The sequence below is a fragment of the Antechinus flavipes genome, chromosome 1 (assembly GCF_016432865.1).
Source record: "Antechinus flavipes isolate AdamAnt ecotype Samford, QLD, Australia chromosome 1, AdamAnt_v2, whole genome shotgun sequence".
NCBI lineage: Eukaryota > Metazoa > Chordata > Mammalia > Dasyuromorphia > Dasyuridae > Antechinus > Antechinus flavipes.
Genome location: NC_067398.1, coordinates 494,514,213 through 494,541,713, shown reverse-complemented (window position 1 = coordinate 494,541,713; position 27,501 = coordinate 494,514,213). Strand labels below are relative to the sequence as shown.

The 27,501-nt window shown below is 35.6% G+C and overlaps 1 protein-coding gene across 1 annotated transcript in view; it reads left to right on the top strand.

Moving 5' to 3' along the window:
• Nucleotides 1–27,501, top strand: part of LAMA3 (laminin subunit alpha 3) — a 299,158-nt gene that overhangs the window by 170,746 nt on the left and 100,911 nt on the right. The window contains exons 28-35 of the mRNA XM_051970336.1: nucleotides 4,457–4,565; nucleotides 12,835–12,932; nucleotides 14,730–14,874; nucleotides 18,175–18,301; nucleotides 20,487–20,626; nucleotides 22,605–22,720; nucleotides 23,085–23,296; nucleotides 25,794–25,998. Coding sequence (XP_051826296.1) covers nucleotides 4,457–4,565; nucleotides 12,835–12,932; nucleotides 14,730–14,874; nucleotides 18,175–18,301; nucleotides 20,487–20,626; nucleotides 22,605–22,720; nucleotides 23,085–23,296; nucleotides 25,794–25,998 — 1,152 coding nt within the window. The remainder of the gene's footprint in view (nucleotides 1–4,456; nucleotides 4,566–12,834; nucleotides 12,933–14,729; nucleotides 14,875–18,174; nucleotides 18,302–20,486; nucleotides 20,627–22,604; nucleotides 22,721–23,084; nucleotides 23,297–25,793; nucleotides 25,999–27,501) is intronic.

The window sequence follows — 27,501 nt, the reverse complement described above, 5'->3', positions numbered from 1 at the left end:
AATAAAGAACCTCCCCTGATGATGAAATCATAGATCTTTTATGTATGGGCAGGGTGCTATACTAAGCACTAAGAACTCAGATATAATATGAAGATGATTAGCTGTCCAGAGGTTCTGTCATCAAAGTCCTAATTCCTGCAGCTTTTATTAATCTCTAAGCATAAGCCCACCAACTGACTGTGTATCATCTGAAGATTGTCCTAGCTGAGGTCAGAGAAGTTCATTAGTAAAAGGCTAAATTATTTTTAATTTCAATGAAACTATCTAAGCCAGGGATTCTTAAACTTTTTCCACTCATAACTCCTTGCCCAAGAAATTTTTACACAACCCTAGGTTTATAGGAAACTTAAAAAGATATCCAAATAAATTATTTATTAGTAATAAATAATAATCCCATGACCCCCACATTCAGTTATACATTCACTTATGGAGTTGTAAACAACAGTTTAAGAAGCTTTGATCTAGGCAATACATTTACTCTTCATTAATTGTTTTTTTGTCCCACTAATAATTGGGGAGATCAGGAATTTTAACTGCAGGTACCTGATGAAACAATTTAAAAATTCTTTTTTTGTTGTTCAGTTGTATTTGACTCTCAATAACTCCATTTTGGGGATTTCTTGGCAGAGATATTGAATTGCTTTGCCTTTTCCCTCTCCGGCTCATTTTTAGATGTATATAGCTACTAAGTTTCTGAGGCCATATTCAGACTCAGGAATTAAGGTTCAGACTCAGATAAGTCTTCCTGATTCCAAGTCAGTGGCTTATAATTTCATCACCCAGCTGCCTCAGACAATACTTTTACTCCTCCCTAATTGATTTTTTGACCTAGGGAGATCAGGAAAGGCTACTGTTTAAAAGGTAATCTTTAAACAGTGCTTTCAAGAAACCTAGGGATTTTTGGAGGAGTAGGAAGAGATGAGACTATCAGGGATACAGATGTGATATATGGGGAATCCTACCTCTACCAATATTGCCAGATTAGAGGGCAAATGAGATGGAATAGTATAATGATCAGTCTATAAAATTGGATTAGAGTCCAGCTGTAAAGGACTCTAAATGGCAAACCAAGAAGTTTTTATGTTATCCTAGAGGTAAAATAGTAAGTGACCTTACTATTATTACTTTATGAGCAAAGGGGAAACATCTGGACTTAAGAAATATTAATTTAATAAGGATATAGAACAGAAATGTCAGAAATGAGGGGGAACTAGATTAAAGTGTCTTTGGGAAACATTTAACAAAGTAAATAAAAATACTATATAACATAGATAATGTTAATTTGCTTTGGATTTTTTTTTTCATGTCAATATGTAGCCACAAGGATTCTTCTGTACTGTTCTTTCTCTTGAGTTTGATATCACTGATACAGAGAATGAGTGTAAAAAGGTGGAGGCTTGAGACTGGGAAGCTAAATAAGAGGCTATAGCAGTAGTTGGAGTTACTGAGGGTGAGAGGGAGTGGGGATGAGGAATGGAGAGACTTGGTAGTAGATAGAGTTCTGAACTTGTCATTGGGGAAGACATGAATCTAGAGTAGTCACAACCTCAATATCCTAGTCTTTAAGATGAGGGGATTAGATTCAAAAGCCTCTTCTAGCTCTATATCTATCCTGTAGATCCTGTAGATGTGAGAGATTTGGAGGAAGCGGAATAGATAGGACTTGGCAAAGAATGAACGTGGGGAGAGTGAGGAGTTAATGATAATTTTGAGGAGACCATTATGCTGAAATGAAGTTTAAATTTTAATAAAGTAAGTTTTTCATTTGGGTTCAAATAAAATCATCTTGACCAGTAAAAGGTGAGTAAGACACGGCTAGACAGCAGTTTGTCTGAAAAAGTTATGAGCATTTTTTTTCATAGATGGCAAATGAAAGCTCAGTCTGAGTCAAAGGTGTGAAAAGACAGCCAAGAAGATATCCCGATTTCAGACTGCTTTAAGAGGTGGAGCATCTAGGAGCAGGAAGGTGATTGTCCCATTTTACTTTGCACTGGTCAGACCATTTGCAAAGTGTGTTAAGGTTTCAGTACCACCTGTTAACAAGAACACTGAGACTTTCCTAAGGAAGGCAGCCACATTAATGAAGGACCATGGGTTCATGTTCTCTGAAGTTTGTTTAAAAGACCCAGGCCATTAGAAGGGAGAGTTATTAGCTCTGTCCAGCTTGGTCCCAGTCCTCAGAACCCAGGAACCTACAGGTAGAAATTTCTAGAAGGCTAATTTAGTCTTAATGAAAGAAACACTGATTCCATAATTGTTATTGTTAACAATTATGTAATCAGTGCTTTCCAGGAATAGCTTACACTGTCTTGACAGGGATTTGCATCCCCTCCCTGAATACTTTCTACCAAAGGCCAGATAACTATTTTTAAGGTTTTTATAGAAGAGATTTATATTCAGTCTCTGAGGTTCCATACAACTCAGAATACTTCTGATTCCTGGAATCATCAGTAAAGATTTCATAACTTTCTTACAAATGACTTAATCCCCAAATGGGTGAGCCTATCTGAACAATGAAGGTGTTTATTGGGGCAAGATAATTTCTCCCATCCTTTTCAGCTTTAACTATGATTCATCCTCAACCTATCACCAAGTGTCAATACCTACAAAGTCAATCTCATAAATCATTTTTTGGGAAGTCTGGACACCCACCATTACCATCTTCTTAAATGATCTTGCATTTGTGCTTAAAGTTCCATCATTAGTCATTCCTTTGGATTGCAGATTCATGTTTTAAAAAGTGTAAATATTTCTTTAGGTTGATAAAATACATCTTATCACTTTGAGAAAAAGGAAGATATGGCCAGAGAGCTGGCCACAGAATCAGGAAGTTTCAGCTTTCAGGCTCCAAGGCCTGAATGACCTGTATAGGCTATGTTACAATAGTATCAAGTCAAATATTGCCCCAGGAAACATTCTAAGATTACAAGTTATAGAGCAAGTAGTGATCTGCTCAGACAGAAGTATTACCTCACCAGGAGTTCCTTATAAGAAACCACAAATTCATTTCCTTAAAAAAAAAAAAATCCATCATTCACTAGACTTTACCATCCCTCTATTCTCATTCAAATACCTAAAAAATAACTGTCTGTACTTGTTACTTCTAATTCTCTCATTCCATTCACTTCTTGCTTTCATAGTAATCTGGCTTCCTATCTCATGTTGCAACTGAGACTGGTCTCCAGAATCATTAATAATTAATTAATTAAGATTTCTAAATTTCCTGGCCCCTTTTTAGTGACTAAAATCAGGAAGACGAGTTCAAATCCAAACTTAGACACTTATTAGATATGTGACCTTGGGGAAGTCACTTAACCCCATTTACTTCAGTTTATTTATAAAATGATCTGGAAAAGGAAATGACAAACCATTCCACTATCTTTGTCAAGAAAACTCTCAAAATCCACAGAAAATTGGACACAATTGAAAATTACTAAAGAACAACAACAATGTGATTCTTTCTTGATCCTCAGCCTTCTTGACTGAAGCTTTCTACAGCATTTGACATTGTTGCCTACCTCTTCCTTCTTTGGGTTTTTCTCTTAAAACTTAGCTCAGTGCCATCAGTCTGAATAGTCTTTCTCAGTCTCCTTTTGTTGGATCATAATATACAAACCTCACTCTATACTAAGCCCTCTTTTAATTTTTTTCTCCATGCTCTCATTTGGTGACCTCATCAGCTTCCATGGATTCAGTTAGCATCTCAATGCAAGTGACTCTGAGGTTTATACTATCCAGACCATTTCCTTCTCTTGAGTTCCAATCTTGGTTCTCTAACTACCATTTTGCCTGGATATCCCATAGTTAATTCAGTATGTTCAAAACAGAACTCATTATCTTTCCCTCTAAACATATTCTTCCTGAAGGTAGATCTCTTTTGCTTTGTATCATCCAAAGCATAAAACAGAATCTACAGCAAAATGGGTACTACTAAGATATGAAAGAGTTGGGATATATTGGCTGTTGAAATATTATACCTCTAAAATGAAACATTTATTTGGAAACACTAGAGTAGTACCAAATTTGGAAGAAGTTTCGTATATCTGAAAGAAAGCTGCATTTAGAAGCAAGAGGACCTGGGTGTAAATTCTGGTTTTATCACTCTCAACAGTTTCCACATCTTTAAAATAAAAGAAGCAGACTAGATGGCCCTTAGAATTCCCTTCCACTCTTAATCTATCATCATACACTGTGATGAAGGTAAAATGGAAATAGGATATAGGAAGATAGACCTGGAAGGTGGGAATTTTAGTACTAGTTGAACGTTCATTTTCCTACTACTTTTCTCCTATGCTCCCCACTTGTGAATATGTCATTATTGAATTTTTAAATCAGGGGAAAAGGCACTATACTTGGTGAAAATATGAGAGATTAAAAAAACAACAACTGCCTTAATGAGAGGAGAAAAATGAACAAAATTCTAAGAGATGAGAGTTTGAATTCTGTTCTCTTTTAGCTTTCTCTGTCGGAGTTTTGTGGTGGATGATCTGAACCGTGTTGCTGTGTATGAACTCTTAGCAGATGCAAGGATCCAGTTGAAGGCACGCTTTGCCCATTTTCTTCTGGTATGTGATTTACCTATTGTTTCCTTATTTCATAAAAAGAATATTAAGCAGTAAATAAAAGTGAGGAAGAACTAAATTATATGCAGCTAGGTGGTGAAAACACTCGAGTTCTAGACCTGAAATCAAGACCTAAGTTCAAATTTGAGCTACTATACTATTTGAATACCTCCATCTTCCTTAGTTTTCTCAACTGTAAAATGGGGATTAGACTAGCATCTATCTTCTATGATAATTGTAAGGGAAAATTGAGATAAAATTTGTAAAAATACTTTGTAAATCTCAAGATGCCATATATCATTATTTAATTGGTTTCATTACCTCAATCCCTTCCAAATTCCAATCCATTAAAGGGACCCACATGTGCAAAAATGTTTGTGGCAGTCCTTTTTGTAGTGGCAAGAAACTGGAAACTGAGTGGATGTCCATCAATTGGAGAATGGCTGAATAAGTTATGGTATATGAATGTTATGGAATATTATTGTTCTATAAGAAATGATCAGCAGGTTAATTGTAGAGAGACCTGGAGAGATTTACATGAACTGATGCTAAGTGAAATGAGCAGAACCAGGAGATCATCATACAAGGTAACAATAAGATTATACCATTATCAAGTCTGATGGATGTGGCTCTCTTCAACAATGAGATGATTCAAGCTAGTTTCAATGATCTTGTTATGAAGAGAGCCATCTGTACTCAGAGAGAGGGGACTGTGGGAACTGAGTGTGGATGACAACACAACATTTTCACTCTTTTTGTTATTATTTGCTTGCATTTTGTTTTCTTTATCATTATTTTCCTTTTTGATCTGATTTTTCTTGTGCAATAAGATAATTGTATAAATATGTATACATATATTGGGGTTTAACATATATTTTAACATGTTTTACATATATTGGATTACTTGCCATCTAGTGGAGGAGGTGGGGAGAAAGAAGAGAAAATTTGAAACACAAGGTTTTGTAAGCGTCAATGTTGAAAAAATATCCATGCATATGTTTTGAAAATAAAAAGCTTTAATAAAAAAACACAAAGCAAATTCTAATCCATTCTCCACACAAATGCCAGAGAGATTTTTCTAAAGGGCAGTCATGTCACTCCCCCAATTCCATGAACTGTGGTGGATTCTTGTTGCTTATAGATTTCAAATAAACTCATTATTATTGGTTCAATGCAATGTGCTTCATACAAAGATAATAATAGTGTTTATATATCACTGTAAGGTTTGCAGAGCATTTTACAAAAATGACTTCATTTTATCCTGATTACTGTTGTAATCGGAATCTAACAAAGGATGAATTGAGGTAGCTCTCTGAACAAGATTTATTAGCAGAGGTTTGCTACTGGTCAATAAACAGGCCAATGGCTTGTCTCCATTAATGCCAAAGATCTCTGAGAAAAAGGATAATTTCTCTTATATAGATTTTGGGAAGTAAGAATAAAGAATAATACAGGATAGATGACATCATGGGATTAAGGATAATATGATTAGTTATAGAGCTAGGTGGAAGGAACAACATGATTGATTGAAAGTTTGGTGACTTTTACCACAAAACTCCATCCCCATTTCTCTCATAAGATAAAAAGTACTCTTTTTTTGAGTCCAGGTGTGAGATAATGGCCCAGACTTTTGTACAGTAAACCAGACATCCTTGAAGGATAGCTTGATAGTAGAGATATCAGGCCCAATTCTCTTAATGTTCACACACATTTCCCAAGTCAGCAAAATTCTTTGAAGTAGTAATAAATATATTTTTAAACATAACTCATTATAGGCTATCTGAACTTTGAGTTAAGTTCAGAGACCAAAAAAAAAAACCCTACTTAAGCAGGTATAGGACAAAATCGATTAATGTAAATAGGATCAATAAACAGGATCAATTTTAATCTCCAAGTCTGTTAAGGAGATGCTATTATTATCCCCATTTTATGGATAATGAAACTGAGAGACAGGGTGATTTGTTCAATGTAACATAGCTAAAGCTAGTCAGTGTCTATGGCTTTATTTGAATTCAGTAATTCTTGGCTCCATGTCCAACACTATCCATTTGACCTTGGCAAGACACTCAATTGCTCAATGCCTAATGAAAATTTCTTTAAAAAGCTGTGTTATCCCCAGACTGATAAAATCACAGATCTAGAACAAGAGTAGCAGCCAACTACATAGATTGACACTAAACACTCATATTTGGCAGAATTACCAAGACTTAATATGATATTTTCAGTATCATATTAAAAGAAGACAGCTTTTTTAATGTTGAAAACAAAGAAAAATAAAGTTAATGGGATGGGGGTTGAGAGAATGTGAGGAGAAAGTGGTCAAGAACACTGACAATCTCTCAGGGAATAGGAGTTTTGCCAAAGAACCAGAAATTCCTCTTGATTCATCATTTAAACCATCCGATTAAGAATTCTGCCTATACAATTCCAATAGACTTTGGATAGAAAATGCCATCACATCCAAAGAGAGAACTATGGAGATTGAATGTAGATTGAATCATAGTACTTTCATTTTTGTTTTGTTTTATTTTCTTTCTTATGTTCCCTCCTCCTTAGTCTGATTTTGCTTGCACAACATGACAAATATGGAAATATGTTTAAAATAATTGTACATATTTAACCTATATTGCTTGCTATCTTAGAAAGGGAGAAGAGAGGAAGAAAAATTTGGAACTGAATGTTAAAAACTATTTTTGCATGCCTTTGAAAAAATAAAATATTGTTGGGGAAAAAAAAGAATTCTGCCCATAGTTGGATTGCCTGATCATTATATTCTAGAATGTTTGAGAATATTTCAAAGCAAACAAACAAAAAGAAAAAACATCACAAAGAAGTACTCTCCTTTACTACTGATCCAGAAGCCCTGAATTGGTGAGAATCATTGTCACTGTCCTCCTTGCTAGCTGGAGATGACTAGCTCTTCTACTGAGTTTTGATAAATGTATTTTAAGAAACCTTTTGGCTTACTTTGTAGTGAGAGAATTTTTTTTAGCTGTTAAAAACCAATTGTTAAATTAAGATACAGGCTGTTCTTCTGTTTCCTCACTTAAGGCCGAGCCCTTATAAAAAGTCATGTCTGAAAGACATGACTAATTGATGAGATTGCCCTAACTCTCTGGGAACATGCTCTGGAACATGCTCCTAGATCTTGACAGAATTCCACCCAAGAGGAGACCTTACTTCTGTTTGGAGTGTAAACAGAATTCAGTCTGGATGAGTTATTGCTCCAAGGAGAACAGCCCCTAGTCCTTGTACCCTTCCATTAGAATTTAGGGTGACTGATAAAAAAGAAAATCAATTAGATTGGTCTGCATGAAGATGAATTCCCCTGTCCAGCTTGCTGGAGGCAACTATCATGATCAAGCCATATTCTCAGCAGCAGGATGTGAAGATTTTTAATTTACCTCCTTATCAAATGTCAACCAATCAGGGTTGATTTTTCACTTGTCAAGTGCATTCCCTTTCAAAACATTTTTAAGGCTTTCAGACTTCCCATGATTTTGTCTTTGGTTTTCTGAGAGAAATCATGGACCATCAATCACTAGTCTAGTTAATAAATCGATCACTAATTACCCAGAACTTCTGCCTCTCAGGTTTTTAATTCATCACTGTTGTAATACTTGGGATACTGGGGGAAACTAAGAAATCTATTTGCTTCTCCCATCAGTCCCCCTCCCTCAGTACTTATATTTTGTTCTCATATTTTGGTGGTATGGAATCTTATGTGTTCATTTAATCTTACTATATTTGAAGAACTTTGAGAACTGTTCTTTTTAATATCTTGCCAATCTCAGCATTTAGTATGATGCACTACAACTTGAGCTTCCACTCAATAAATGAAGCCAATTGATTGACTTCCATTTCACCATGACTATTAAAGTACAGTGAGTTCTTGATCCTGAAGGCATAGTTATAGTGTAGTAGAAAGAATGGTGTCTGGAACTCAAATCCTGCCTCTGGCACTAATAAGCTATGTGATTCATAAGTGAATTAAGTACCTGGGCCAGTTGTCAGGGACACAAGTACAAGTCAAATGCTTTCCAAACCTAATATTTCAATGTAATTGCCAGGTACTATTATCTGCTCTAACAGAATAGAATAATACAGACATTAGACTGAGCTTTAAAATACCATAGTATTTACATTTAAATTATTTTCATTTTAAGTGTATTGTTTAGTTGTTCAGTTGTGACTGACTCAATTTGAGGTTTTCTTGGTAAAGGTATTGGAATGATTTGCCATTTCCTTCTTCAGATCATTTTACAGATGAGGAAAATGAGTCAAACAGAATTAAGTGACTTGCTCAGGATCATACAGCTAGTAATTGTCTGAGGCTAGCTTTGAACTCAGGAAGATGAGTGTTCCTGACTCCAGGCCCAGAATTCTATCCACTGTAACACCCAGCTGTGTTAACATTGTAAGCGTACTACCTTTATTTAATGTGTAGCTATGTTTTAATGTTTTGAGGATTGTTATGCAGCAAATAAAATAATGAAACCATTCTAAAACTCATGGCTGTTGAGTTTATCCATTCTAACTCATACATTCCCTATTCTCTGCATAATCCAGGGAATTAACTTCCCCATTTTTCCTACTAAGAAAAAGGACTAGTTCAAATCAGAGGCTTGGAACAGAAAAATAACGATTTTAGAATTTATTTTTCTAGTTTTTGGAGCCTTGGAATTAACTGTCTGGGGAATTAACTTCTCATTTTTCCTACAAAGAAAAAAGACCAGATTAAATCAAAGGGCTCTCTAGTTAAAACCTATGATTCATACCTTACTTGGAGCAAGAAGGTAAAAGTTTTGAAGTTTATTTTTCTTAGTTCCTGGGAACTGGAGTCAACAAATGTATACAACAAATGTGTTTAGGTGACAATATCCATCAGAACTTGATAGTAAATTCTTCAGAGCTTGAGTAATCTACCTATGAAATATTATAGATCCATTTCTCACTATCTTTTGGAGATCACCAAAGAATGATAAAAACATTGTTGAAAACAGGACAAATTTAAATTTTTTTCTAAAATAGTTCAAATATGATGCTGTTGATAGATTATTTTCTATCCTGAAAGCATATCTTCCCTTTAATTATCTGCAACTTTAGTCTTGGAAAACAAAAATTTGGATCTGTTATTGGTTTTCTCCAGAGATATTGTTAAATTTTCATTGGTTAGTTCCAGGATATTCATTTTTTGATGCAATCAGTACTTGTAAGGAACTTGTTTCAAAGGTTTAATATAAAATAATTTAAAATCCAAATATGTTTGTATTATTAAGTGACACCAGCCTGCAGTTGGGCATGGGACTGAGGGAAGGGTGAGAAGTTGAGTAGGTTTTTATAGTTGACCAATAATTTGCTTATAACTGTGAGTTGAAGTGGCTATTTGGGATCTAGGGACTAGAATGGAGTGAGTATAAAAGTTGGATGAGTTTTGCTAGCTGACCAGCCAGGTGAGCAGCTACCTGGTAGAAAGGAGCTAGGTGGTTTTGGAGATTCTTACAACAACAACAAAAACAACAACAACAACAACAACAACAACAAAACCCAAAGTATTGGAATACCAAAATATTAGCAATTTTCTTGGTTCTCCTTTTATCCATAACTTTTCTTGTTCCAACATTGTAACCTTAGACAAAATTAGTTGATTTCTCTGGGGCAGGAGTCCTCAAACTATGCCTGCGGGCCAGATGTGGCAGTTGAGGACGATTATCCCTCTCACCCAGGGCTATGAAGTTTCTTTATTTAAAGGCCCACAAAACAAAGTTTTTTTACTATAATCCGGCCCTCCAACAGTCTGAGGGACAGTGAACTGGCTCCCTATTTAAAAAGTTTGAGGACCCCTGCGCTAGGGTTTAGGCTCTTGTAAAGTAGGTGAGATTATTCCTAAGATTTCTTTTAGCTCTAATTTTCTTCTGTTCTTCCATATTTAGTCTTTCATCAAGTCTGTATATGCACTGTGCCACCTAGCTATCTGAAATACCTTATACTTATACTGAATATAATTGGGTTTCTACTTCCCGAAATAGACATTTCATTCTAGTCTTGGGTCAGTCTCCTCACTTGACTAGGAATATGTTTTTGTATATATCTTATCTCTCCCCTCATGGAATATTCTTTTTCTTCCTTTCATCCTCCTCTCAAGGTTTATCATTAATCCCTCTTGCCTTGTGAAATCTAAACAAATTTTTTTCACTTTATAAGAATACTGTAGGAACCATTATGTTTATTCTATACTGTCAATATATTATTTTTACTCAACTATTAAAGCTAATAAGGTTTTAATTTGTTATTCTTTCCCATCATTGACTTTTGCTTTGATTAATATCTATTATTGACCAAATCTGTTAGATATCTTGGTGATGCAATAGGTAAAGAACTGGACTTGGAGTCAGGACTATGGTTCTACATGATAGATTCTTTTCAAACCTACAGCACTTAACAGATTTAATAGACTGAATCACACAATTGAACACCTAATTAAACATAATGTATGATGTTATTCTCTATTTCACATAGTTTTCTTATCACTCCCCCTCCCAAGTAGGTTGTTAATTGGATAACTGATTTATATTTCTATGTCTTCCAGAGCACCCAATATGATGTGGGAGAATAATAGAATCATCAGTTTATAGCTAGAAGAAAGCTTAGATAAAGCCTTGTCTTTACTTTACAGAAAATCCAAAGAGAATAAGTGACCCAAGTTTCATAGATGTTTGAATTAGGATTCCAAAGAAGGTTCTCAGACTTGCATTCTAATACTTCTCCCATCATCCTGTGGTGCTGTGCACTCTGACCAAATTCTGTTATTACCTGCTGATTGGCCTTATCTCACTGACTTCAACGTTTCACCTTCTAATCTACCCTATATCATATTGTTGAACTAATCTTCCTAAAACATTATTTTCATCTTGTTTTTTCATTGTTTCAAAACTTATTAATAACAATTTCTTTCAAAAGAAAATTCTCCTTGCAAAAAAACAACAACAACAACAACAAAAAACAAACAAACAAAAAAATGAGCACAAGCTCAGGACTCAAGAGGACCTGAATTTAAATCGGACCTCAGACACTTGACATAAGCAGTCACTTGGGCAAGTCACTTAACTTCAATTACTTCACCAAGATGATGATCACTGAAGCAAACTTCTTTTCTCCAGTGATAGCTGAATGGATTTTTCTCATCAGAACAGCACCATTCCAAACCTGTCTTCTCTATTAAAATTGAAAATTGTCTTCTTGCAGATTCCATTGGAAATTTATTTTTAAAAACCCACCTCATCATGATTCATTGCTTTGGAATTTCATTACAAATACATCATTCACAATTTTTTTTCACTTTATAAGAATACAATAGGAGCAATTATGTTTACTCTATACTTGTCAATATACTCTTTTTCTTCAACTGCTAAAGCTAATAAGGTTTTATTTTGTCATTCTTTCCCATCACTGACTTTTGCTTTGATTAATATCTATTATTGACCAAATCAGTCAGGTAGCTTGGTGACACAATAGGTAAAGTACTGGACTTCGAGTCAGGAAGATTCAAAAAGCAACAGGATTTTTTAAGCATAATTTCAAGTTTTATCATTAACCTGAAATCTGTTATCATTGTGAATAGGTTATATTCTCCTCCAGCACTGGTCTGTATGCTCCACAAGATTATGTTGCTTTTTTTGAATAATAATAGCTTTTTATTTTTGAAAATACACGCAGAGATAGTTTTGAAATTCACTCTTGTAAAACTTTGTGTTCCAAATTTTTCTCTCTTCTCCCCTCCCCTAAAAAGCAAGTAATCCAATATAGATAGATTAAATATGAAGCAACAGGATTTTAAATCTGCCCCCAGGGATGCATCTACTGTGCCACCTAGTTGTTCTCCCCCATTATTATTATTATTAGTCTTTTATTAATGAAGGTAGGTCATATTTTTAAAATGTGAGTTACATAAACACTTAGATTTCTATTCTGTGCAGTTCTTATTTCCTTTTGGGGAACTATGTTGGGTTGGGAAATTGTGTTTTATTGATTAAAATATGTAAGAGAAGAATGTAAGCTTCTTGAGAGCAGAGACCAGTTGTATCTGTAGTACCTACCAGGCAAGGAAATAAAAATTTCAAGGCAAAAAAAGAGTTGCAAATGGAAAAAAATTTAAAAGCCTTAAAATAGAGGATGTGTTGAGTAAAAATTAGTTCTTTCTTTGAATGAAACTTTTGTGTTGCCTAAAAACTTATAAACTTTAAGTATCTTTTGTGTTATTTTCATTCAATAGCACCAAATTTGTATTATACCAGTGGGAGAATTCTCTACAGAATATGTGAAACCCAGTGTACACTGCATTGCCAGATATGGGCAATTTGTTAATCAAAGGTATGTACTTCTTCTTTCTCCTCTCTTTGATCTTTTCTAATGGGGAGAAAGACTTGAACCCAAAAGTTGTGCCTAACAGGATGTTCCAATCCCCTTGTGACTGAAATATTACATTTGACTTCAGATATGATTATAGGCTATTTTGTTAAAAGTCAATGCTTGTTATAAAACAAAATCAGAAGCTTAATCTATGCAGTATGCTCAGAAGGCTACAGATTCAAGGAGCAGAAACATCAGTGTTCAAGGGAAGTAGCATAGACTCAGCACCCTAAGGACAGCAATCTGGTTCTATTCTGAGCTTCATTTGGCTCTGATTCATTCACTACATGACTGGTCAAGTCCTTTTATCTTCTCTTCATGTCTGAATCTTTTCATTGCAAAGACTGAGATAATCATAGGCCCTCCTTAATTACCTAGTGTATTTGTTTGGGGGAGTTGTAGGTTTATTTTTTGTGTGAAATTTTTAAAATTTTCTTATTCAATTATGGAAGAAGATAATGGCTCTTTGTGTCCAAGACCTAAGGGGAATTAGGGAGGACCTAATGGGAATCAAGGTGTGAATTCAAAATAAATTAAGTCCATTCTGCCTCTCCTCTGTTTCTTATCTATATGTTTTCGAGAGATATTTATATCATAATATTAGTTATGTATTATAATTAAATAACTATTTGCATTGTCTATTTTTGCTTTTTGAGTATGTCCCATCTGATTATCTCATTTGATCCTCATAACCACTAATAGGATAGACAGTTAACTTTAGCTCCAGCCAGGGATGTTCCAGCCGTTTTCATTCTAGCCCTCACCTGAAACTGAAAAATCAGCTTTTTCTCCACATGCTGACCAATAGCATTGGTCAGATTGTGACTATATGCCAACTTCAGTGCTTTGGAGCAAAAAAAAAAATTTAGTCGCTTGGTCAGAACATTAAGATAGAAAACCAGTACAATTTGACAGATTCCATGTGTCCCATAAAATCTTTGAGCAAGGGGCATAAGCTGTTGGAGCTGGATAAAGTCTCAAAGATCAGCTAGTTCTATCCTCCTCATTATACAGGTAAGAAAGTTGAGGCTACAGAAGAAAAGAAAGAGGTGTTGATTATGTACCTACTATGTGCCACACTAAGTCCTTTATAAATATTTTCTCATTTGATTCTCATAACCGCTCTGAAGTTTATGCTATTATTATCCCCATTTTATAGTTGAGGAAACAGAGGCAGGGAGAGGTGAAATGATTTGTTTTAGAGGCTGGATTTGAACTCAGATGTTTCTGATTCCAGGCTCAGTACTATCTCCATTGTGCCATCTAGCTGCCAGGGAGCTAAAGCAAGCCTAATGTCACACAGCTCCTAAGTAGTCAGAGACAGATCTCAAATTCAGATCTCCTAGCTCCAGGTGTGACGTTCTTTTCCTGACACCGTGCCATCATTCTGTCTTCTGTGTCCTCGCTACCTCCACTCTTTTGCCTGCCTGATATAGTCTGGTAAATAACAGCACAGCAGAGTGGAAACAGTCCTGAGCTTATAATCAGGAGGTTGGAGTTCTGCGGTGTGATCTTAGCCAAAAAACTGAACCTCTCTGAAGCTCATTTTCCTTCTCGACAAAACTGGGATCATAAGAACTATCCTGCCTGCTTCACGGGGTTGGGATGGGACTAAGAGTGCTCTTTACACTGCAATTGCAAGGTAGCCTCTCTAAGAACTATTGACTGACACTTCTTTGTATTTTCCTTTTGTCTAAAAGTAATGCATGGTTTATCTTTTCCTTCAGAAAAAGAATTATTTTAAAATTCTATTTTTAGTTCCTCCTGTGTCCTTTTAGCACATGAAACTCCTCCAAGAGCAGTAGTTTTAGATGCACTAAGTGGTGGAATGAGTCCTGTTGTGCCCCCAGATCCTTCACCTTTAGAATCTGTGTTCCAGGGCATCATCCTGAAGTCGCCACAGGTAGGTAACTTATATTCTAGTGGATAAACTCTATTCTTGAATATAGTTTTCAAAAAGTCAAATTCCAGCCTAAAGTGAATTCTCTTTTTTTTCCAAGCCTGTTATATACAAGGCACTGTGAGTACTCTCTCTCTCTCTGTCTCTCTCTGTATATCTCTCTCTGTGTCTGTCTGTCTGTCTCTCTCTGTCTCTCTCTATCTCTCTCTGTCTCTCTGTCTCTAACTCTCTCTCTCTCTCTCTCTCTCTCTCTCTCTCTCTCTCTCTCCTCTTTTTCTGAGTCTTTCCTTCTCTCCGTGTCTCTCTTTCTGTCTCTTTGCATCTTTCTTTCTCTCCTTATCTACTTGTACTACTACATTGGAGGTAATGGAAGAATACAATGGAGGAACAATGGAGGTCAGATTTGAGATAATCTTGAAAACTATATAGGGGGATAGAATAGTGAGGAGAGAGACCAAAAGTAGGTAAATGAGTTAGGGAACATTGCAGAAGTCCAGTTAAGAAGTGATAAAGAAACTAGGATAGGGTGTAGTTGTTTGTGTGGATGAAGAGAAGGGTTTAAATAGAAGGGCTAGATGAAGAAACAACTTGGTAAATAGAATAGGGATGTCCCTTTGGAGTTAGAAGGACTCAAGTTCACAAGAGAACATTGTATACAGTAACAACAAGATTATATGATGATCAACTATGATGGATTTGGCTCTTTTCAACAATGAGGTGATTAAGTGCCATCTGCATTCAGGGAGAGAATTATGGAGAGTGGATGTGGATCAAAGCATTGCATTTTCACCTTTTGTTTTTGTTTGTTTGCTTTTTTGTGTGTTTTTTTCCCTTTTTGATCTGATTTTTTTTTTTTTTTGCGCAGCATAACAAATATGAAAGAATTGCACATGTTCAACTTATATCAGATTGCTTGCTGATTTGGGGAGGGAGAAGGGAGGAGACAGAGAAAAATTTGGAATACCAGGTTTTGAAAACTATCTTGGAAAAATAAAACACTAAAAAAAAGAAACTAATCAATTAATTAAGAAAAGAAAGACCCAGGTTCAAATATCTGAGTACTAGCTTTGTGACAAAGAGTAAAGAGATTTAATGTATCTGATCCCTTAATTTCCTCACACTTCCTAGAGTGCTAATAATTTTTTTTAGTATGTTGTTGTTCAGTTTTTCACTAGTGTCTGATTCTTTGTGGCTTTTTGGACTGTAGCATGTCAGGTCCTTCTATCCTTCACTGTCTCTCTTGGTCTGTCCAAATTCATGTTTGTTGCTTCCATGACATCATCTATCTCATCTTCTGCCATTCTCTTTTTCTTTTGTCTTCAGTATTTCCCAACATCAGGATCTATTCATGAGACTCATTCTCTCCTTAAGTGGCCAAAGTATTTAACCTTCAGGTTCAATATTCCAGTACATAGACTAAATTAATTTTTTTTTTGGTATTGACTAATTCGATCTCCTTGCTGTCAAAAGTCTTAGATTTGTTAGAAGGCTCCAATGAGCTCATATATTTAAAGTGATATGTAACTCTTAGAGTCCCATATAAATGTCAGTTATTATTATGGAAATAGACTAACTAAGGCTTGATAACAGATTGTATTTTAATGGTTTGAGGGAGATAGAAGGACTGAGATTATAAACTTCTCCATGAGGTCTCTGTTTTGTAAATCTTGATTACCATTGAATTTTTCCCATATTTGTTTCTTCCCTATCCTCCCCCCCCCTCCCCACTAGATTTTAGAGTTTAAACCTGGTATTAAACTTGTCTGGATACTTGTAGCACTCAGCATAGTGCTTTGCATGAAGTAAGTCCTTGATAAATGATTACATTAAAATTGATTAGATAGGACATATGCTTAAAGAATGACATTCACTAAAACAATTTAAAAAGCTCTCAGTAAGTTAAGATACCAGAATTTTTATATCATTGTATTGCCATATGTGTCTTATTCTAAAGTCCTACCAGTGCCTCTTTACTGAGAAGAGTTGATCCTTGAAGGTCTGCCTAAAAGCTCTGACTCTGGCAGGGTCCATTACTAAGCTGGGAGACTCTGAGTATGAACAAACTAAAGGGCTATATATCGCTATTTGAGGATGAGTTCAGAGAAGCCATTACCACATTGACCATTAGCTGATGACTTTAGCTGCAGAAACTATCACAGACTGGGATGTGGAGTCTGCTGCTGGTTTCCAAAGCCCTACACACTTTAAATTGAATTTGAATTATTAAAATTTTCTCCATGGCTTTCTTAATTCTAGAACAGAGTTGCCAAATTCTCAAGGGTGGAAATGTTTAGCAAAATAAATTACAATGCAACAAAGATAACATTGATTTGTGACTTTCTAAGTCAATATGCAGTCCTCACAGATCCATTTCTATTTGAGTTTCTGGTCTAGAATTTAGACAATCAACAATCAGTGAATCAAGCCTTTGTCAATTTCTGAGCTATAAATGCTCATATTGGCAGCTTGTTGGTACTTGGCAGGTGTGAGTAAATTGAGAATCCTGCAGAAGTGAGGCAGAAGACCTGAGTTCTACAATAACCTTGACACTGATAAATACTGATAGAGCAGGGGCTTGGAGTCAGGAAGACATCCAATCTCAGACACTCACTAGCTGTGTGACTGGGCAAATTACCTAATCCTGTTTGCCTCAGTTTCCTCATCTTGAAAATGAGTAGGAGAAGGAAATGGCAAGCCATTCTCTATCTTTGCCAAGAAAACCTCAAAAGGGATTATAAAATCAGACATGAGACTGAACTCACACAATAACAATAACAAATGTTCACACAGAAAATTTTACTGTTGGTATTTGTGAGCCTTTCTACTGGGTTGTGCCCTGTGGAACTCCAGGAGGAACTCTCACTATTGAGAGCACAGATTTTTTAATCTTTGGATTAAACTTTGGACTCTAAACTATATGCCCTTGAGGGCAGGAAATGTTTCATTTTTGTCTTTTTTTTTTTTTGTCCCTAGCACCTTACATGAGACTTGTACATTTCAGGATTCTGGTCATACAACATTTTCTATAGGAAGCCTTTCCTGATCCCCTTAGCTGCTAATGCCCTCCCTCCCTAAACCATCTTGTATTTGTTTTGCTTTCATTCTCCCTCTTTATGTTATTACCCTCATTAGAATATAAGTTCCTTGAGAACAGAGATTTCTTGTCTGTTTTGCCAAAACCTGGCTCTTAAATGTTTTTGATTAATTGATTCAATTAAATCTACAGTAGCTATTAGACTTGAGAATTTCTTTTTTTCTTTCTTTCTTTCTTTTTTTTTTTTTTTTTGCCTTTTCCCCTCCTAGAATCAAGTTACCTTGAATGGAAGAGTGCCACATCTGGGCCAATATGTCTTCATTGTCCATTTTTGTCAGCCAGATCATCCCTCATTTCCTGCACAGGTGGTTGTAGAGGGAGGGCATCTGTGGTCAGGTGAGCTCCTATGTTTGTTTCCAGCACTGCAGGCTTCTTTATTGTCAAGACTTTAAGTGAGGGATTCTATGGGTTCAGTTACTTTTTCTATGGACTTCCAGATGTTGTTGTAAAGTCCTAGTTTTATGTAAGCTGTAGTTCTGCTTAACCAACTGGATGTCATGCAGACATCTTAAATTCAGCATATCCAAAAAAGAGCTCAATGTTTTTCCTTTCAACCTTAACACTTTTCTGAAATTCTCTGTGACTATCAAGAGCATGAGCATCCTTCCAGCCAACTGGTTTGTCACCTCAGGGTTATCCTTGTCACTTTATTCTTTTTATTATTATTATCTTTTTAATTAGTTTTTTGCCACTTATTTTCTCTCCCCTTGCTATTGCTCTAACCTACTCCTTATTTAAAAAGAAAAAACAAAACCCTTGTAGCAAATCTATATAATCAAGCAAAACAAACCCCCAATTTGACCATATCCAAAAAACCTTTCATTCTGCATCTTGAGTCCATTACCTTTGCATTAGAAGGTGGACAACAACTTTTTTCATTGGTCTTCTAGAATTGAATTTGGTGCTAACATTGATCTTAAGTCTTTCTAAAAGATTTTACTTTATAATCTTATTATAATATGAATATTATAATATAAATTGTTCATCTAGCTCTGCTTATTTCCCTCTGCATCAGCTTCTACAAGTCTTCCTAGGTTTCTCTGAAACCTTCCTTTTAATCATTTCTTCTGGTACAATAGTATTCCATTATATGTATATGCCAACTTGTTCAATCATTCCCCAAGTGACCATCAGCCTCAGTTCTAGTTCTTTGCTACTGTAAAAAGAGCCATCATAGATATTTTTGCACGTGTATCTCCTTTTCCTCTTTCTTTGATCTCTTTGCGATTTGGAACTAATTGTTTGACTCTCCATTTTCATTCCCTTCCCTAGTCATTTCCCCTTCTCCCCATTGCTCTTTTTCTTACCCCATTCTTCATTCTCACTTCACCCACATCTGCCAAATTTTGTCCTGTCTGCACTATATCTTTCATAATCTCCTTTTCTGTTCTCACCCAGATACCACCCTCATCATTTCTCACCTGGATACAATTACTTCTTCATTAGTCTCTTTACCACAATCCCCTCTCAATTCCAAATCATCCTTCATATGCCTGTTAAAATGATTTTCCTAAAGAGCTCAACCATGTCAATACTTATTGAACTCCAATGGCTCCCTATTACCTCCCAGATCAAATATAAAATCTTACAGTTTTTTTTAACCTGTACCTTTCAAACCTTTACAATTTTCTTATGCTCTTCCCCTTTTCCATGTAGTCCACAGTCCAGTGACAGTGGCCATCTTGGAGTTAACCCTCAGTTTCTTGCTTTTTCCATCTATTCCTAAAGGGCTCTCTCTTCTTACCCCATCCTCCTCATCAATTTGCTGGCTTACTTTAAAGTTTAGTTCTCCAGAAGACTTCAGTTTTACAATAACCCTGACACTGCTGCTACCTTCTCTCTGCTATTACTTTTCATTTACACTGTATATATTTTGTTATTTACAGTTTTCTGCACTGATCTCCTCTAATTCAAATATGAGCTTGTTTAAGGGAGTGGTTTTTGTCTTTCTTTTTTTCCTTGCATTTAGCATGTAATAAGTAGTGCCTGGAATGCAGTAAGCACTTAATTAATGCTTGTGGATTGACTGGCTTCATGATGTGGAAGAAATCTAGATAGCATGCTTATTAAACTTGGACATAAATCAATCCCTGTCTTCCATCAAGATGCTACAAGAAACATTTCCTGATTGCCCCAGCTTTTCCCTACACAATTAAAGTACTTTCTCCTCTGCAGTTACCTTGTATCTACTTTTTATGAATCTTACGTATGTATATATATATGTATGTATATATATATATATACATATATATATATATTTAAAGTACTTTCTCCTCTGCAGTTATCTTGTATCTACTTTTTATGAATCTTACGTATGCGCATATATATATATATGCAGTATGACAATAAGTTAAGACTTACTCTTTGCAAATTGCCTTCATCATCAAAGTTTCTTAAAGGCAGCAACTGGTCTTACTTTTTTGGGGGGAGGGGTATGCTAATCTTCCAGCAATGTAGTTCCCCAGCATGAAATAGGTGCTCGAAAAATGCTTATTGATTTAATCGATTCCATTTCATGCAGGTTCTTTCAGCGCCTATTTCTGTCCTCAAGTATTTGGCTGCCAGAACTTAGTAATTGCAGAGAGCCAGACTAACCTGGACCTCGGTGAACCAGAGTTCTCAGTGACTATAAAGATTCCAGATGGAAAATCCTTGATGCTGGTATGTTCAGTTTATTTTTCTCCAAGTTTCCTTCTTCATTTGTCTGTGGTCTATCATTTTTACTATTTGGTTATTTTTTTAAATTATGTTTTACATAACTTTACTTGTACCTTCTTAATGGGTAGTGGAAATGGGGAAAAAGGGAGAAAGTCTGCAATTCAAGGTTTTAAAAACAAATGTAAAAAGTGGTTTTACTTGTAACTGGGGAAAATAAGAATATTAAATATTTAAAAATAAATTATATCTTAATAGAGTCAGTTCAAGGCATAACATAGATAATTTTAAAAGTTTGTAAACATTGGTGCTGTAAGTTTTAACATAACATTTTAGACGTATATCAAACATAATATTAAGTATATGCTTGACATATATGTGTACATGTGTAATTATACACAGTCACATATTACAAGTGTGACTGGCTACATCTTTACCTGGATATGCCATTTATCCAACATTTCCCAGACCAAGCTTATGATGTTATTCAGGATTTTTCAGTCACATCCAACTTTTTGACCCTATTTGGCATTTTTTTAAACAAAGATATTGAAGTGGTTTGTCATTTCTTTTCTGACTCATTTTACAGATGAGGAAACTGAGGTAAACAGTTAAGTGTCTTATCCAGGGTCAAAAAGCTAATAAGTGTCTGAAGTCAGATGAATCTTCCTGACTCCAGGGATTGCACTCTATCCACTATGCCATCTAGCTGTTAGTCTATATAAATATTAGTTATTCATCTTAAGACACACCTCTTCCTGTAACAATGATAGCCATGATTCCATTCTGATTTCCAAAACTGGAAATGTGAAAAGAGAGAGTTCATGCTGAAATATGGCTAGAACCAGCCTAAATATAGTGAGCCATGAGAGGCACTCACCAATGAGGATAGTGGCAGGGTGAGGTTGGAGTAGGGGAGGAGGTTGTGGAGCTAAAGGATCAAGTTTTTCAGAGCAAGTTCTCTGGGATAGAGAATGCATTCATTGAGCAGATAGGACTCTAGTATTCAGCCAAACTCATTTTCTCTTCCCTGAATACATCCTCCATCTCTTTGTTCATATTTTTTTCCTATATCTCGAATGTTGTTATTAAGATTCTCTGGGGTCAAAAGTCACCCTGCAACAATGCTTTAATTTTTAAAAGTTGGCTTTAGTTTTTAATAAATATTACAACAACTTTAAAATTAGAACAGGCTCATTTAATTAATTATAAAGTAATTGGGGTTAAGTGTCTTGCCCAGGGTCATGCAGCTAATAATTGTTAATTGTCTGAGATCACATTTGAACTCCTGACTCCAGGACCAGTGCTCTATTCACTGTGCCACCTAGCTGTCCCTGTAATTTATTTTTAATGTTTTTACTCATAATTTAAGGTCAAAGTATAAAAATGCCAACTTACCCTTCTTTCAGTACTGATGTAACATTTTGCAGGGATAATGTCTGAGAACAAATACAAATGTTCTCTTTTATAGGGACAAAATATATAACGGTGTTGGAAATGGAAATGGAAAGAATGTTGTTTTAATGAGAGTGATCACCTTCAGAGAAGCATCTCATTAATATTAGGGAAAACTATTCTGTCTAGGGAGGAGAAGGGGGATACTAAAATGACTGAGTCACTTTTATTTTCTAATCCTTTCAATATAGACATACACTGTTCACCAAAAAGCAGGATGTATTTTAAAGGGGATATAATCTCATAGTGTATTGTTAAGCACATTTCATAATCTTCCTTATTGCTAAAGGAAATCTTGGTTTGAGTTCCTGACTCTGATACTTGTTAATTGTATAATTTAAAATCTCAGCTCAGTTTCCCCATCTGTAAAATGGGGGAAGGGAGGAAAGAGCAAGAATACTTTCATTGGGTACACAGGGAGGAAATTTCTTTATAAGCCTTAAAGTATTATATAAATGAGAATTAATTGTTCTTATAATCCTGACCTCACTGAGTAGATACTGATGTCTATCTTGTTGACAATTTTTAGGGCTATGTCCTAGTTGTTCCAGCAGAGAACTATGGCTACCACATGCTTCACAAGAAGACAGTGGATAAATCATTTGATTTTATCAATAATTGTGGAGGAAACAGTTTTTATATTGAGTAGGTATCACTTTGAGAATAACTCATAGTTGGGGGGAAAGTCTATAAGTCTTGAAAATTTGAATCTTCTACACATATCCAATCTGAAGTTGCTATCTGAATGGTATTATGCCCTTGAATCACCTACCCTCCCTGCTGCTCTCCTATCAATGGCAGCTGAGCCAAAATTGAAATGACAAATCTGGAAGCTTTGGTGAGCATGTTTTTTCCATGAATTGACCAATTTGCTAAATTGACCTCTCAGGATGCCCATCTGTGCAAATTTGTCATTGATGCTTTTGAGTCACTGATGTGGCAGCAGTTAATGGGGATGGTTTTTGAGAGCAGTACAAAGAATACACAGTGTTATTTGTCTTTTTCTTAGCCCTCTGACATCATCGAAATTCTGTAAGGATTCTGCCCGCTCCCTGGCTGCCTTCTATAACAATGGAGCCTTGCCTTGTGATTGCCACGGGATGGGAGCTGTCAGCCCTACCTGTAACCCAGAGGGGGGACAGTGCCAGTGCCGACCCAATGTCATTGGTCGTCAGTGTACCCGATGTCAAACTGGCTACTATGGTTTTCCATTCTGCAAATGTGAGTTCCTGTTCCAGAAGGCGTGGGGTGCTTTCATTCTTCCCTCAGCTAAATGGTTTTTCCAATTCTTTGTTTATTTTGAAGGTAGATATGTGACTCATGCTACACAATCAGTGCTGCCAGGAGGGAAAAGGAGGAACATGAATAGTCTCAAGCACCAAATGTCTTAAAAACCTTAGTTCAGTTTTGTTCACAAAACAAAGAAATTTCAGTTCAGGTAGTGAAGAAGTGTTACATTTAAAACATTCAAGAGACAAAATTTCAGAGTAATTTAATCATTTTATTAATAAGTCCAGCATGTTTTTTAAAATAAAAGGATGGTCATATGGCCATCACTCTTAGACCAAAGAACTGTAATGACAGTAGGATAACAGTTTATATGCCCTTGGAAAAGCAAGTGTTCCTCAGGATGGCAATCAACTCTGGTTAATAATTAATGAAAAAATTAATATTATAATGAGAGACTGAACTGTATTATAATGAGTGTCTTGAGATATGTGAGTTAGAGCACCCAAATCTTGTTCAAAGAGACTAATTAATATCCAAATCACCTGTCTGAGAAAAGGGAGACTCAACATTTTTTCAGACCTGTCTGAGCAAACACACTGAGCAGGAATGTATCCATTAGTCCAAACTTAGAAATTATTTTTATTGTCTTTGATTATATCTCAGCCATCCTGGATGACTAAGTCTTTTAGAAAAATATCCCATACCAGTTGATTTCTGGATGAGAAAGTAAAAAGGGAGAAAATTTTTAGTTCCAAAACAATCATTAGTTATTAAATACAAGAGAGAAGTGCTCATTTCTCTCACAAATAAGTAAAGCAGTTATATGATAGGGCTGATATTTAGAGCTGGAAAAGATCTTGGATGTCATCTAGTTCAATCCCCGACACTTATACTACTGAGCCTATATTCTAAAATGATCCCCAAAAAGATCATAAAAGAGGGAAAATAACTCATATGTGCAAAAATAGTTGTAGTAGCTCTTTTGTGACAATAAGGAACTGGAAATTGAATGAATGCCCATCAGTTAGGGCATAGCTGAATAAATTATAGTATATGAATGTAATGGAACACTATAATGCTATAAGAAATGATGAACAGGGGATTCAGAAAAGCCTTAGAAAGACTTACATGAAATGTGCTTAGTGAAATGAATAGAACCAAGAGAACATTATACATAATAATAGCAATAGTGTGTGATGATCAACTATGATCATCTTCTCACTCTTCTCAGCAATACAGTGAACCAAGACAATTCCAATAGACATGGCATGAAAAATATTATTTTTATCTAGAGAGAGAGAATTATGGAGACTAAATGTGGATCAAAGCATACTATTTATTTTCACCTTTTTTAATTTGTTTTTTTCTTGTGTTTTTTTCCCTTTTTGTTCTGATTTTTCTTTCACAACATCACTAATATGGAAATATGTTTAAAATGATTGTATGTGTATAATCTCATGAAATATGCTTGCTGGGTAGATGTGGGGGGGAGTAAGAAAAGGAGGAAGAAAAAAATTGAAATTGAAAATCTTACAGAAATGAATGTTGAAAACTATGTAATTGGAAAAATACTATTGAGAAAAAAAGAAAAAAAAAGAAACTAAGATCTAGAGATGAAGTGCTTTGTAAACAACAAAGCTAGAATGAAATGAGGACACTAGCTATTTCTTAGGTCAGTTTTATCTCTGATCTCTGCTCTAGTTCTAAGATGATGAGAAGTCAGAAAACTCAGGAGAAGCCCTGGTTTCAAAGCCCAGATCTCTTTCCTGTTGTCCTAGAAATGTCAGCTACTATGTTTCTTGTTATCCAAAATTAAGACCACTACCTAGAGATCAGAGTTATTGGTAGTATGAGGAGTATTTAGGAGAAGCACAAGGCTCCTCAGTAGAAGTCATACTCCTGAATTGATAGCATCACTACTACCATTTTACGTGCACATTGATGAACGAATGAGAGGGAAATCCTATTCTCTCTTGGAATTCTGGTACAAAATGACATCCTTGTGATAAAAAATAACTGTAGTCTTGGTGATCTAGTCCAACTCTCATTTTATAGATGAGAAACTATGGCTTATAAAATGGGTTACATGGCTCGCTTAGACATTTAAGTGATAGAATTCAGACCCAAGACATTTCTAAAGCCTTGCTTTTTCTATTACTAATTGTGGCTTGCCTCTGGAATCACTTATTATCATGAGTTTCAATTGTTAATGAGAGAAGCAGCTTTTTGTATGACATGGACTGTTACAAAAAAACTGAAAATAATGTGATCAGTGAGGCTGCTGAGAAACATGGTTTCTGGGGAAGAGGAACCTTCTTGAGAATATCCACAGAAAGTGATTCCTTGAGCATAAGGCAGAGTCTTTTGTCCATTAGGTCTCTTTGAAACATTTAATTTAATTACACAGACCTGGAAGAGAGTGACTTAAATAGGACACAATAAAATAAGGTTGTCCCACTGAAATTAAGTGTATTTGTCTCCTGACCAGTGTGCCACTGTGGTCAGCGCCTTTGTGATGAGATGACTGGAAAGTGCATCTGCCCCCCTCGCACAGTCAAACCTCAATGTGAAGTATGTGAGAAGCAGTCCTTCAGTTACCACCCATTGGTTGGGTGCAAAGGCTGCAATTGCTCCAGGATTGGGGCTATAAGTGCCACAGCCCCAGAGTGTGACAGAAACAGTGGACAGTGCAGGTAAGTTACCCTAGGTGACGCTTAACAAAAGACATGAAGTTTCTCTCCAGATGTTTGTCATTAATATTGAACATTTCTTATGTAGCAATGGAATGTTGGGTACCATATTTACTTCATAGATTCAGTTTGATAATTATGGGAACAAATAATTATTTGCCCATATTACAGCAAAAATTCAGCTTTCTCTTCATTCTTGGCTCAGACCTAGGATTACAGAATGTACCCAGTAGTGTGATAAACATAGTGCCTAACACAGAGTAGGCATTTAATAAATGTTTATTGATTGATTAATTGATTGATTCTGTGCCTTTGTGATAAATATTTGTTTTACTTTCCATAGAGAATATATTTTCTTAAATAATCTGTCAGAAGTATGACTTGGTAGTGACTCCAAATCTCCCAAAAATATTCTGAAGAATAAAAGAAAGACTACTTGTAGGTAGCTTGTGGTTTTAAAGTAAGTTAAGATGGATGAACATGAAGTTAAAACCATATAGTTCTAACAATATTCTGATATTATTTATGGAAAGAGAAGAAAAGAAATGACTTTGTGTTTTTAAGATTCGGGATATACTTCAATCTCATTAATCAAATCAAACTTTTGTTATTGTGGAGGTTTTTTCAGTCGTGTACAATTCTCTGTGGCCCCATTTGGGATTTTCTCAGCAAAGATACTGGAGTAGTCTGCCATTTCCTTCTTCAGCTCATTTTACAATGAGGAAACTGAGGCAAGTAGGGTTAAGTGATTTGCCCAGGATCACACAGCTACTCATAGGGGTCAGATTTGAACTTTTGAAGAGGAGTCTTCCTGACTCCAGGTCCAACACTCTATCCACTGCACCCCCCCCCCACTACCCAAACCAAACTTTCTTATTCCCAGACTATAAGAAGGCTTCCTAAATTATAATTATTCTGCTGTATCTCTGCCACTAAAAATTTCAGCCACTGCAACTTTTCTTTGGCAGTTGCCAAAAAGCAGATGATTCTTTTAGCCATATTTGTTGATTCCCTAGAGTCACATCCAAGTAACTATTTCAGACTCACTCTTCTCTCTTAGCCCTCCCAATAGATAACAATACTTATTTATAAATCATCCATTATATATGTTATTATTATTTTATATATATTTATAAATCTTTTAAGCTTTATGAGGCACATATGTATGTTGTCTCTTGATCCTTACAGTAATAGTGTAGGATAGATATTATGAGTATTATTATTCCTATTTTTATATAAGAAGAGCTAAGAGAGGCTTAGAAGTTTAGCTAAGGGGACACCAACAGGGTCAGATCACTTAGCTGGGAAATATCAGATCTGATTTTAATTAAATCCATCCCATTTCCATTAGGCCATACTGCCTTTTGTCCTAGATCATTATATCTCCTATTTAGCAAAGAATGTAGATCCCTCATTTGCTTTTCTCTTTACTTAAGCATATTTCTTTGCATCTATCTTCTACTTTTCCCATGCTCCGAGGAAAAAGTGTAGCTATTTTATTGTCTC